The following is a 13,488-nucleotide window of genomic DNA, read 5'->3' as shown; positions in this document are numbered from 1 at the left end:
TTATGTGAGTCATTAAACAATTATTGCCAAAAGTTTCCTATAGATCTATCTTGTATTCCGACTATGGATTCTTTCCTAATATGAATAATATGATAACTACACTTTTTTTCACAATAAAATTGAGGTTTGAAAGCAAAGACTAATGTTTAAGGAACAATCCAACATTTAGACTCTCCTGTTATAAATTTAAATTCAAATCATCACATTTCATAAAAAAATAAATCATAATGCTTAAAAATTAAAAACTCAAGACTTCATAGCTTAAAAATAATCATACTAATAAAAACCTGAAACCCTATGAGAGTTTCATCTTAACAAATGGACATTGGCACTAAGGTACCTGGCCGTACTCTGTCACAGTTTATAGGATCTCCCAGTAGACTGATACATTTTGCACCACTGCAGTTTTAATATCCCTTCAATCCCCGAAATGTTTGCTTATTCTAACTCTTCTTACAGATGATAAAAATAAATAGGTCATGTTCTGAATTCAGAAGGAGGGATCTGGAGATCCTACAAGCATGCATACACCCAGCAAGTCTTTTTTCTAACACAGAACCAACTCAGTACCTGAAACAATAGGTAAGACGCATTTCCTCTCCACTGAGGTATCAACAACTCTCAATCCCTGCTCTCAACAGTGCTAACTTAATCAAGCTCAAGGAAAGGTACAAAAGGAAGGTTCCACAGCTTTCAGTATTAATATGTATCATTATATTCTATATGCATAGTGATCTCCAGCCAACATCACAAGCATCCACATCCTTTATAACAAAACTATGAACTATGGGATTTTTTTTTCATGTTTATGGCTTCATCCCCTGGTACTGTGAAAACAGATGAGCTCAAAACCTGGGGCATGAGAGGGCAATATAACAGTGTTTGGTTTTAACATTTGCCGATAGAGTGAATCTGTACCATTGAACAATCGTTTAACAATCTCCTCAGAAAAGTATTGGCAGACCTTTAACTGTATGGTATTAGAGCTCCTAATAACACTACTGGAACATGAAAAGTGCCTGGAAGTGTTTTATAAACTTTAAACCGCACTGGAGGTTACAACTAATTAGTCAGAAACAAAAACCAACTGGGAAATATTTCAAAACCAGATGCTTTGATTATTTCCCACTTGTCAGTTTTTCCGATCCAAAAAGCTCTCACTTCTAACCTGGCTCTATGTACCGAGCCATTCTCTTCTGCCCTGTTTCCCTATAAAAAATTCTGTTTAAAAAAAGGAAGGGGGGGGGCACTATTTGGTGACATAAACATGCCCAACGTTTTCTTCCTCGTTCAAGAATCCTATCCTGAGAGATTAAAAATGTGTAATTGTTTTTCCAATTTAGAAGTGAAACAGAACCTGGGAGCCTGGGCACAGGGCCCCAGAAGATAAGCATAGGCTATGCAGCCCATGGCCGCCATGAGGCCATCTTGGGCTCCTGGGCTGTAAGCTCACCATGTAGCTCCTACACCATCAAAGAAGGTTTTGCAGGCACAGGCCCCAGCCCCAGCATCCCATGCCAACAGTCATGTAATGGCTGTGGAGACCAGGTTTGTTTTTCACAACACTGTGTCTCCAGAGCCCAAGATAGTGCCGTCCAGAGCGCTCAGCAAAAATGTGAGTGGATTACCAAGTCCCATGAGTTTTAGTTAGTGACTACGAGGCTGCTCACAGCCAGCATGCCCATCTTGACAGGCCACTGAACCTTGTATGAGACAAGCTGCTGTAGAAATGACCCATTAATGGAGACCTAAGGTCCTTGCCAAGTTGGCCTCTAGCACTTAAGTGACTTTCTTTTCTGGCTACTCCCACTCTATTGTACCGCCTGGCCTCAGGCAGATTTACATATGGCCCTAAGAGTAAGACTTCCACCATCTTCTATTTCATAAATCACCCCCTGGGTGAGAGGGGTGGCTAAACCTGGTGGGGGGATTACCTACGGCTAAGAATCTGCCTCTTCAGAACTGGATCTCAATAACAACCAAGCTCTGGAAGAAATCTCAGATGAACATTTTTCAAATACATTCCTTGTTTTTAAATCATAGCATGACATGACATTGTGCCACTGAAGTATTATCATGAATTGGGTGATATCAAAGTGCTCCAAGTTTTCCTATGTTTGGATTTTCTGTCTTGCTGAAGGCTGCCTAATTGTACTTTGTCAGAAAAGAAGCAGAATTTGTGATTTCAGATTCACGATGTAATTTGCTTACTCGGGATGCTTTGAAAGTTATGAAACATGCCCCAGTCTCTTAAGCTCAGCGTTTACAAAATTGTTTTTATCTGAGAAAAGGAGCCTGACTCTCTTCCTCCTGTTTATGCTATGTCCCTTCTTGCCCAGTGCCCAAAAAACATACTGTGGAAGAGCTCAGAATGGGACATTCACCTAGCTGACACCCCAAATGCCAGGCCTCCTCTGCTCTATCAACCTCAGCTGGCTTTTCTTTTTCCCAAGATCCAGGGAGACCAAAACATCAAATCCATCCCAGCTGGAACAGAGGCTTGTTAAGGGGATCCCACCTTCAGGAACCTGTAGGCCCTGTCTTCCTGGCTGGGTTGCTGAGGTGCCAGGCCAAGCTCTGCACCTAAGAGTTGTACGTCGGCAGACACCCGGCATGTGCATGACCTGAGAAATCTATCCTCCCCTACCCCCTGAAGAACAGGGAAGGCTCTCCCGTAAGCTGCCCCACCCCCACCACCAAGGGCCAGGCTGTTTGCCGGCCAAAGCTCTGGTTGGGAGGTGCTGAGCCATGGGTGACTTACCTCCCAGAGATGCTGCGTGTTCCTCACGGCACCGGCCTGCACCTTCTCCGGGGGCAGGAGGACGCCCTGGAAGGGCCCGATCCAGGTGCCCTGCTGGATCCTCTGTGCCGCACAGATGCCGTAGGCCAGGCCGGGCACGGTGCTGGTGCACAAGCACACCTCCCGCGGCAGGTCCCGGAGCCACTCGGGCAGCTCGGGCGGGGGCGCGGCGGCCGCGGCGCTGCTGGTGCCCACAAGCCGGCGCAGCGAGTGCAGCGGCCCGTGCATGGGGCACTCGCCGTTGCGGTTGTCCGCGCACATGTCGCAACCTGCCAGAGAACGAGCGGGAGGGAGGGAAGGAAGACGGTTAACCCGCCGCTCAAGGCGGCCCATCCTCGGGCCAATCCTGAGACGACCACATCCCCTCCCCGGTATGCCACCTGCGAGGGAGGGGACACCTTCAGGGCACCCGGGCCACTAGGAATAGGGGAGAGGTTCATCTGCACCCCTGCCTTGGAAATCGTGGCACCCAAATCGGCCTGATAGGGGTCGAGCCCCCAGCGCCCCAAACGCCTTGGTTGCTGGGTGTGGGTGGCATGGCTGTCTCTGTGGAACCCCCAGCTCCCTTCTGCTTCTGGGGGGGGGTGTCTCTCTCTCCCTCTTCCCTTCTCTCTCTAGTTCCCTCTGACTCTCTCCCCTGTCCTCTCACTCCAGGGTGTTTCCAGGTGTGTTTATCACTGTCCCATGAAAAGAGCCTATCTCTTGCTCAACCTTATGTCCCAGAGAGATTCTACTTTGGTCGCCTGGGTATATTTGGTTTTCCTCTTCCGACAATGAGAGAAGATGCTTCCAAAATCACCGGGGCAGGCGGGCGACCCATCCAGCACGAAGCACCCTCCCGACTCCTGGGGAAGCACCCGCCCCCACGGCCTGCAGCCGGCACCAAAGTGGGGAGCCGTCCTTGGCCCCTGGTGGTGCAGAACCCCAGACACCGGCCACTCCAGCCAGAGAGGAAAGGGTGGAAAAAGGGGGACCATTCTAGCGGGTTTGGGGTGCCTGTGCTGGAGTGCAAGCTCTTACCAGAAGCCAAAAAGGACTACATAGTGAATTTAAGGATCTGGGTAATGGCTGAGTGGAGAGGGTGGCTGCTGCCCAGATGATGGGTCCCCAGGCTGCACGCGATCCTCCTCGTGCATTACACGCGAGGGAAGAACTGCCGTGAACCCGGCTCTCTCCGACGTCCCCCCCCTCCCCGGCAGCCAGCAGCCCAGAGGAGGGGATCCTCACCCTCCCTCTGGGTCGGGTGGCTGTGGACGCCCAGTGTCCCTCGACTCAAACTGGATGGGAAAAAGCCAGGCGGCCGCAGGAAGCAGAGCCTGCGGCGACCGCGCTGTCGAATCGCAGCGCCCTCTGGGTTATTAATGGGCCTGGCGGAGCCGCGGTGTCTGCGCCCCGGCCCTGCAGACCTGCCTCAGAGAGGCAGCCTCGGCGCCGGCCAGCACAACCCAGCCTCCCTGGCCCAGCCTCCCTGGGGAGCCACGGCGCCCCCACGCAACTGAGCCCTAGGGCACCGAGCAGGAGGTGGGATGGGTACCAACTGGTGGGTGGTGGGAGCTGGGGCATGGGTGGGCGACGGGTGGCCCTCGAAGCCTCCTAGCACCTGCACCCAGCTTCAGGTCCGCCAGGTCTGGGGTTGGGGGCACAGGGCACTGTCACTCTCAGTGTGCTTCCATCCATCCTAAAACAGAGGCAAGCCTACCTAACTTTTCACAAAGTGAGTCAGGGAGGAATCTACAAGGAAGGAATCCCCAAGGGCAACCCAGCCGCCCAGAGCAAACCCTGGTTTTGCCATTTCTTTCAAAGCAAGCCCAGGGTTGACCATGTGAACATCCTATCTCAGTGGAGAAGGCTCCAGCAGGCTGTGCCTTCCCCTCAGTCCCCTACTCCCACACTCCTCCCAAGAGGGCAGGAAATGACAGGACCTTCTGACTGCAGCTTCTGATATCCCCAGGCCTCTCAAGCGACAAGAGACAACCTGTTTCTACAGGTGGGGAGGTGCCCATGCTCTGGACCTCCATCCCACAAAAGCCCCCTCTCCCAGTGATACCAACTAATGTAAATACTGTGTCAGGCTCTACTTTTGCCTTTAGGGCCTAGACAGAAAGTATTCCTACCCTTACCACATGTCAGCCCTTCCAGATACACTTCACACATCCTCTCTTGCTTCTGACTGTGAAAATAACTACCTCAAGACCAAGGGGGGAATGGAAAAAAAGACAATAAATATTCAAAGTCACCCAGTGTCTATAGTGTTCCAGACACCTATCTCAGAATAATCACCATATCATGATCCCCATTTTGTAGATGAGGTAATTTGAGGCTTCATGAGCAATGTAGCTAGACCAAGGATCAGAAACCAGAAAGTGGTAGAGAAAGACTCTCGGTCGAGTTTGCCTGACTTCAAAGCCTCCAAATCTAAAGATCTAGGGAGACTAATGAAAGCTGGGAAAATTTTACATCCAAACTCATAATCAGTACAATTGAAGTATTTCACTGAAAGCACTATTTGGCAGGCCACAAAAATTGCTCTAGCATCGGTGAATAACAGAAATTTCCAAATCTCTCTCCCACGCTTGTGAGTTTGGGGAGGTTAAATGTACTGCAAAGTGAACAGATTATGTCCATAACTTTGAATTTTAGCCTCTGCCCTCAGAGATGACCTTTCAGCACATTAGCAAAAATAGCTTAAAACAAATGACAATAAGCAAAAACAATATGTCCGGTAAAAATAAAACTCAAATCACCCTAAGGAGCTGCTTAAGCTACTTTCCCTTTCTGGTTGGCTCAATGAGGCATATGGTGAGAAGCAAAAGCAGTTGGTATTCACTCCCTACCAGTCCACACCAGAGATTACATCAACTTCCAACATCTCCACAACACGCACTATCACCCCAACTACATCAGTAATAAAATAAGGAGGAACTCCAGCCACCAATCCCACAGACAGCAAACTCACTCCCTGTATTTGTTATGCATGATAAAACTACAGCTAGCCCTTTCTCTAAGAAGTCCTCTAAAACTCTCTTCTACCAACTAAATTTCAGTTGCCTCCAGCAGGTGTTGAAAAACTTAATAGTGGCATTTTGCCAAAGAAAAAGCTGAGTTTCTCCCAATATACAGAAGACTACCTGTGTGTAAAGTCCAGAGAGTAAGGGAGGCTAATCCACTTTAATTACATGAGTCTTAATTGATAAACCACTTTGTGCTATATCAAAATATTCTGCTGGAGAAGTTGACCAATTACATCCAAATACATATTATATCCTGATGTTTTTTAATACACAAAACCCCTGCCATTGAAAATAACTGGCCTCTGACTCTGTGTCTCAGGGTCCCAAAGGAGCTTGAGGATGCTTAAAACAAGCAAGTTCTTACTCCGGGGTTGACAAATGTGGCATAGATAGACAAACATCCTAGCAGAGTGTTTTCCAGAAAGGAGCCATAAACGCCTACAAGAAAAGGTTGGAGGGAGAAGGCTGGCTAGATGTCCAAAGTGCACCCCCCAAATGTATTTTATATATGTGCATGTATATATATACACACACACACATAATAAACGCATACATTACATACAGCATTCCACGCCAAGCAATACATAATACAAGTGTATTTGTATTCATAAAGAATAAGCAAATAAATGTTCCTAGATTATCCTAAAATCAGGGTTATTTTCTGAAAGTCCATAATTGTTCTTTGGAAAGTGTTTTCTCTATCTGTGAGAAATATCAGATTCTCCAAGCAAGATACTTTGAAATGCCATTTTCGAATTAGGCAATATCAGAGATCATGGTCCCTCCTCTCATCGTGAATGGATCTGTCAGGGCTCCTGTTTCTGTGGCCCTGAATAAGGGAAGGAGGTATCTCTAGGTTACAGACCTATCCACCTACTGACTTCGGAAGGCCAGCCCAAGTGTCACGAAGAGCGCACTTCCACTCTTTCTTTCCCATCTTCGTGGATTGCTTGAGTATTTCCCCAAGTGCGTACACTACTGTGGCAATTGAAAGCGGCTCTATTTTTTAAGGTAAAGGGGGGCAAAACAGGCATGGTTTTCTTTTCTGGTGTTTCATTTCTTGTTCTAGGAAAGGTGAAATTTAAAACGTTTCGAGACTTTTTTTTTTATCCCCCTGTTTGCAGAGGCTGACGGACTCGTGTGGGCCCGGCGGAGCCAGGACCCGCGGGAAGCCCCCCACCCCCCCGCCCCACACCCAGACCCTGGGTTCCCCGACGCCTCCGGGCCTCCTGCGCCTGCCCTCAGCCCCCTCTGGAAAGGACACCGAGGAGCAGCCGAGAAGCCTGCCTCTCCGCCCGGGCGGCAGGGACAACTAAGCTATAAATCCTCCCCGACCGCCGCGGAGGTGGCGGCCCCCGGCCCCGCAGGCCAGCCCGGCGGGGCGGCCGCGCATCGATCCCGCCGGCGAGCGCCCCGGGAGTGCCGCCTGCTGGCCGCGCCGTGCGCGCTGCGGGCGCGGGGTCGCGGGGTCCCGAGGCCCGGCGGGGTCCGGGGCCGGCGGAGCACGTCGGCGCGATCCCGCCCCCGGGCTGCGGCCTTGCCCTCTCCGCCAGCCCCGGGGCCGGCCGCTAGACGGGGCGGGGTGGGCGGCTGGGCCCGGGCCCGCGGCAGGCCCCGCAGCCCGGTCGGAACCGCGCAGGCCCCGGCCCCCGCCTGCCGGCCCCGGCCTTCCCGCGCGCCGCCCCCCACGGCGGCTCTGCCTCCGCCGGGCAAGGGCCTCGCCTCCCGCGGGGTCCTGGAGGCGCGTCCGGAAGGCCGTGCGGGCTGAGCGCCGCCACGGCGGGGAAGGGGAGCCGACCGTGGGCGCACGGAACCTTCGGGAGGGCTCTCCGTGGGGCGCTAGAAAGCTCCCCGCGCGAATGGCACAGGCGCTGGGCTTCCCCCGCTCCGCCTGGCTGCCGGCCTGGCCCAGGGACCGAGGGCGAGAGACAAAGGGGGAGGGAAAGAAAGCGGAGGGGCGGGGGAGGCAATGTGGATTTTATTTGTCTTCCGAGGACCGTATTAATAAATTAAATGGGAGCGCCAGGGTGTGCGTGCGGGCGAGAGAATATTGCGCCGAGATAAACCTGGCCAGCCCCTGCCCCGGCGAGGCCGCCGTATACAATGCGGAGATGATGAATAGGACGGAGAGGGGATCGAAGCGGGTCTGGGCTGGCTCCACTCTCTCCTACAAAACTATAGGGCAATTAATTGTGGCTTGTCCCCTCATCCTTCATCTCCTGGTGGCACATATCGATGGAGATTACTGCTGATGGACCATTTTATCACCTTAAATAAACAGTCGCCACCTCTTCTAACCTCAATCTAATATATGGCTCTATGTTCAGTTTCAGGGCGCTAGATAACGAATGATGTAAAATAGCTAAATCATGTATGTTACGGGATGGGGCTGGGCCTGCACACAAAAAGAGAGAAAAGAGAAAAAGAAAAATAGAACAACACAAAAGCCCACACGCTGACTCCGAGCCTCCCTCCCACCGGGGACCAGGTCTGGAATCTAAGTCGCTGGCGGCTGACAGCGGGGACGCTGGGCGGGAGTGGCCGACGCAGTCCGTGCCTCGGTGGCAGGAAGACCCCACTGCGGGGTTGCTGGGCTCGGGGGCTCCCGAAGACCGGACCTGCGTCTCCCAACTGGGTGCGAAGAGATTAGGGAAGGTCAGAAAATACTCGCTCTCCTCTTAGCTCCCTCTTTAACCCCTCTGCTGGACGAACCCCCCATTTCCTTCTCGCCCACAGCCCCTCCCCAGCCCTCGGAAAGGCTGGCGCTACCCAGCCGGAGAGCCTCGCGCCCGACTCCTACACCGGAGCATCTGCCCGTGCTGTTCCCACCACTGTTCCCTGCGCAGCAGAGCTCCCCCGAGACGGAAAGTGGCAGAGACCTCCAGCTGGGGAAGCTGCGAAGCGTCTCGCTTCCGCGGAGACCCCGGGAGGACTCAGCTCCCCAACCCCTTCCCAGATACGTAAAAGGAGCACCTTCCCTGAAAGGTCTGGAAAGGTGATCGCCCCCCAACACACCGCCAGGTATCGCGCCTACAAACACCAGGGGCGCCCTGTGGCTGCCTTTCGCTATCTTCCAAGAAGAGTGACAGGGTCTCAGGCAAGGCACCGGCTCCCAGAACCCGGGAGGAGACCACAGCGAAGGCGCCTGACGTAAGCAATGGCTTTAGGCAACCAGGCAGCAAATGCGTGCGGGCGGTAACACAGGACAGGGAAGGAAGCCCCCCACCCCCATCGTCCTTTTCTGTTGCAAACCGCCCACCGGTGTTTGGGAGATGAAAGCAGGAGGCACAGCAGCCTGCAGAGGGTCCGTGGAAAGTGTCCTTCCACCGTGGAATAAATTAACCCACACAGATAAGAGCAATGTACTGGAAGAGTTCACCCGGCTAGCTTTATACCGCGTCTGCTGTTTTTAAGTCTTTGTGTGTGTGTTTTAAGGACCCTCCGCTATGCCTTCACTGTGGCCTTTGCCAAAGATGCCAATAAAGTTTCAAGGTGAAGCGGGTGTTAATGATTCACACGTGTTACTGGGTTGCGGCTTGCAGGCAAAGAGCGACTCTTCTAAAGGGAAGAGAAGTGAGGGGGTCCCTGTCTTTGCCTCCTGAGCAAAAGAGAAAATGACTCAACACCCTTTTAAATACAAAGTAATAAAGGGAAGCGATGCTGAGTGGTCATTTCACAGAATGCTCTTACAAGAGGATGGATGGCAGGAACCTGAAACTAGGAAAACGTGGGTGGGGGGTAGGGATAAAAATCACTGGGCGCTTCCCTTCTGAGCAGCCTCTCACCCCACCCCACCCCCACCCTCACCTGCAAACAACCTGGGAATGGGGAGCAGCTCTGCTTTTCACCACCTTGCAAACAGCAGACCAACTTCCCCCGCCAAGGGGGACCAACAGTTTCCCACCCTTTGCATTTCTGTTTGGTTTTGATCCCCTCATTAGATTAAACCCAATCACTTCTCAATCCATCTTTGCAAAACATGCACCCCAAGGTTTCAAACGAGTGTGTGCTCTTGCCCAGAGAAGTTTCTGCAAGAAAGGCAGGCCTGGCTGGCCAGCATTACACAAAGCTACCTCAGCTTTCTATTTTCTTTCTCAAATGCCCTTTAATGAGGAAGCAATGTGAAGTGTAACTCTAACAGGGCAATCTGACTTTCTTTGCCTTCTGTGTTTTCCCTTGCACTTCGCACAGGGGACGCAGTCCAGCTGACTCAAAAAGAGATACCAGAAGATAACACAATGGGAATAATTTAAATACATCATAATTCATTTCCTCCAGTCAGAGGAAAACGTTACCTGGATGATAAACTGGCTCGATAGCCATATATTAATTAGCAATCTATCCCAGTTCTTTCTCAGATCAATCTAGGGTTTTCTCTGGTGAAAATGCACTGAACCTCAAGATTGCATTGTGAACAATACAGGCACTCAGAGCACAGCCAGGGCTTTGGGGTGTGCTGCTGGCATCTTTGCCAACAATCATTTAATGCAGAAGAGAAAGTGCAAGTTTGATAAAGTACTCTCAGCCCACAGTGACTGTATTTCACTTAGCAGTAAGAACTGTCTTTTCCAAAGCATTTCTTGTCTTTTTAATTCACATTTTTAAAAGAACTGCTTTGAAAACAACACGTTCAAGAAATTCAGGAGGAAGAGAAGTATTTTTTTTGAAGTCCATTAGGACGATATCATTATATAAAATTTTCTAAACTCTGGAATACAAACGTCTTCCTAACAGCAGGGCAAATTTGAGTTGAAACCCTCATTTTAAACTAGTACTTTACCCTCAAACTCTGGAGAGAAAAAAGTAAATACAACTGCTTTTTATGGTTAGTAATAATTATCTCCATCAGAAAAATGATCCCCATCCCTTTTGAAAAGACTGAACCACCGCCATCACTAGGCTCGTGGCTAGTGTTTTCTCATCAAAGTAGTGACAACGAGAGTCCTTTAACTAAAATGTGTAGTTATTTTGCTTTTACAACGAATTAAGAAGTTCATGGAGCGGTAGACATTCTACAAGAAGGGGCTTATTCAGAACAGAATGATTATACACGTTTATCATCAACTTTCCTCATGCAGAAACTAAACGAGGGAATGAGATGAAAGGAGCTAAGTGAGCGCTGATCTTTCAAATCCTCTACTGCTTTCAACTTGACTCTCTTAACCTTTAATACTCTCTCCAGAGATCTCTGGAAGTGTATCGAGCACTGACACCAATGCCTTAGGTGTAAAGAGTATCCTAACTTCTGATACGACCAAAAGGACTGGATACAGAGCAATACATATTCTTGGTCTTCATTTAGCGTTTTGTCTCAAGACCGCAAAACGGAGCTGTACTTGCGAGAAGCCTTTGAAAATCTGAATACAGGAATCGAAGCTAGAGGAAGGAGAACCGTGTAGCTTGAATTAGGCACTTACTTAATTTTTCAATTAGGCATTTGCCATTTACTCGGGAACAAGGAGCGTACACTGCTAATACAGAACTACTGTCAGAGTCATTAAAAAAAACAAAAAACAAAAAAGGAAATCAAGCGTGCCTACGGATTGCGAACAAACGTTTAAACGACCAAGGGTGCGCGGAGTACGCGGGATCCGCTGGGAATGACCCTACCCCGAAGTCGGAAACGTTTTCTCATTAAGCAGCCTGCAAGTTTTCTTCTCCTCCTTTTCTAAATAAATAGAAGACCTAAGAATAATGCCTGCCTGCAGGGAGAGACTGACCCAGTGTCATGCAAAATTCCTACTCGGGCGAGGCCCGGCCAGCCAGCAGCTCTCGGCGCGTCCCCTGCCCACCCCACGGGTGGAAAGTGAGCTGCTGTAGCTAACTCCCGAGGTGAGGGACAGGAGGAGTGCACGCTCCCCAGAAACGCTGAGGGTCCCTCCCGCGTCCCTCCGAGGCCGGGCCAAGCCCCCAGCGTGCGCTGCTGGCGCCCGCCGGGCCCCGGGCACAATCCCGCGGGAGGGCAGAGGTCTGTCCGCCGGGTCCTCGAGCCGCTGGGGTCTAAAGGCTTGCGAAGCAGGGAGGGGGGGTGGGGACGAGGTAGAGGTAACCCTGAGGTGCCACCCGGCATCCCATCCGTTCTCTCTCCTTCTCTAACGTTGGAAAAATTTTGCCACGACGGTCTGGGAGGTGCGGGGCCGCGGCCTGGGGCAGCCCACCCCCTGCAGCCCGGCCCCGCGACCCCCTTCCCGGATGGGCGCCCGCGCTCGACGGCGCCAGCGGCCCTGGAGAGCGCGCGCGGGCTGCGGCTACGTACGGTTGTTGGGGTCGCTGGTGTGCTGGTTGAGCGGGATGATCTCCATGCGCTGCTGGCCGTACAGGTAATAGTCCAGCTCCTCCGCGCTGCAGCGGAAGCGCGGGCCGCCCCGCACGTCTCCGCCGCTGCCGCCGCACTTGGCGGGCCCCGGGCCCGAGGCGGCGCCCAGGCACAGGTCCTTGGCGGGCAGCGGCTCGGCGGCGACGGCGGCGGCGGTGGCGGCCAGAGGCGCGAACACCGGCAGCTGCGCCACGGGCAGGGCCGACAGACCCGCCAGCGCGGCGGCGGCGGCGGCGCAGGAGGAGACAGAGGAGGCCGAGGTGGAGGAGGACGCCGGAGTGGAGGAGGCGGAGGAGAGCGAGGCGGGCCGCGGGCGCAAGGGGTCCGGAGGAGGCTCGGCGCGCTCCGGGGGCGGCGGCGGCGGCGGCGGCGGCGGCTGGAGAGGCTGCGGCGCGCCCAGGGGACCCGCGGCGCCGCCGCCCTTGAGCGGGCCGCCGCTGCCGCCGTGCGGGAAGAGTTGCTGCCAGTGCTGCAGATAGGCTGGGTCCACTTTGAGGAAGGCCGAGCCGCCGGGGTCTCCGGGCTTCAGCATGTCCGACCTCTCAAGCTGGGGGCAGAGGGCAGAGAGGAGAGGGCGCCTGAGCCGGGCCCCCGGGCCGGGGGCGAGAGGGGCGGGAGGATGGCCGCCCAGACCCTGGGGCGAGGGCTGAGCCCGGGCTCCGCCTGCGGCAGCCCGGAGCCGCCGCTCCCCCTCTCCAACTCCGTTAGGGCGCAAAGTTTACTCTGGAGCCGCGGCGCGGCGCGCAGGGAGCTCCGTGCACCCCGCCTCGCACCGTGGAAGCCGGGCGCTCGGGCGCTCGCCCGCAGGACTCGGCGGCAGGACGCAGCCCCCGCCCGCGGCCCGCGCCCGGAGCCGACCCGAGCCGGAGTGGCGCAGCCCCGGAGCCGCGCTGGCCTCCGGCGCCAGGAGGCGGGACAGTCTCGCCCCCCGCCCCCAGCCCGGGACCTCCAGCCTCCTGTCCCCGGGGCCCCAGACCCCGGCCCCAGACCAGCCGCGCCTTACCTGGAAATTCGGGGCCGCCGGCGGGTGCGTGCGTGCGTGTGTGTGTGTCGGTGAGCGTGCGGGAGAGTGTGCGTCCCGGGTGCACTACATGCCCCTGCGCCGCGGGAAAGGAAAGCCCTAGATGTGGTCGGGCCGCCGGAACCCTCCCGGGCGGCGGGCGGGCAGGCGAGCGGAGGCCCGCGGAGGCCGGCGGAGCGCGCCGGGGCGCTTGAGCCGAGCGCGCGGGGGAGCGCGGCCCGAGCGGGGCGCGGACCGGAGCCGCGCTGGGCTGCTGCGCTCGGCCGCCGCCGGGTCCCGGTTCCTCAGCTCCGCGCTCTGGCAGCCTCCCGGCTGGACACGTGGGTTTTACGACAGCACA

At 54.0% G+C, this 13,488-nt stretch overlaps 1 protein-coding gene across 1 annotated transcript in view; it reads right to left on the bottom strand.

Annotated features, from left to right (window-relative positions):
* Positions 1-13,276, bottom strand: part of PRDM6 (PR/SET domain 6) — a 103,301-nt gene extending 90,025 nt beyond the window's left edge. Inside the window, exons 1-3 of the mRNA XM_038551971.1 lie at positions 13,131-13,276; positions 12,068-12,674; positions 2,762-3,069 (exon numbers count right to left, since the gene is read on the bottom strand). Coding sequence (XP_038407899.1) covers positions 2,762-3,069; positions 12,068-12,659 — 900 coding nt within the window. The 5' untranslated portion in view covers positions 12,660-12,674; positions 13,131-13,276. The remainder of the gene's footprint in view (positions 1-2,761; positions 3,070-12,067; positions 12,675-13,130) is intronic.
* Between the last annotated feature and the right edge of the window lie 212 nt (positions 13,277-13,488).

The sequence above is a fragment of the Canis lupus genome, chromosome 11 (genome assembly GCF_011100685.1).
Source record: "Canis lupus familiaris isolate Mischka breed German Shepherd chromosome 11, alternate assembly UU_Cfam_GSD_1.0, whole genome shotgun sequence".
In the NCBI taxonomy this organism is placed as follows: Eukaryota; Metazoa; Chordata; class Mammalia; order Carnivora; family Canidae; genus Canis; species Canis lupus.
This window is presented reverse-complemented; position numbering and strand designations above follow the sequence as displayed.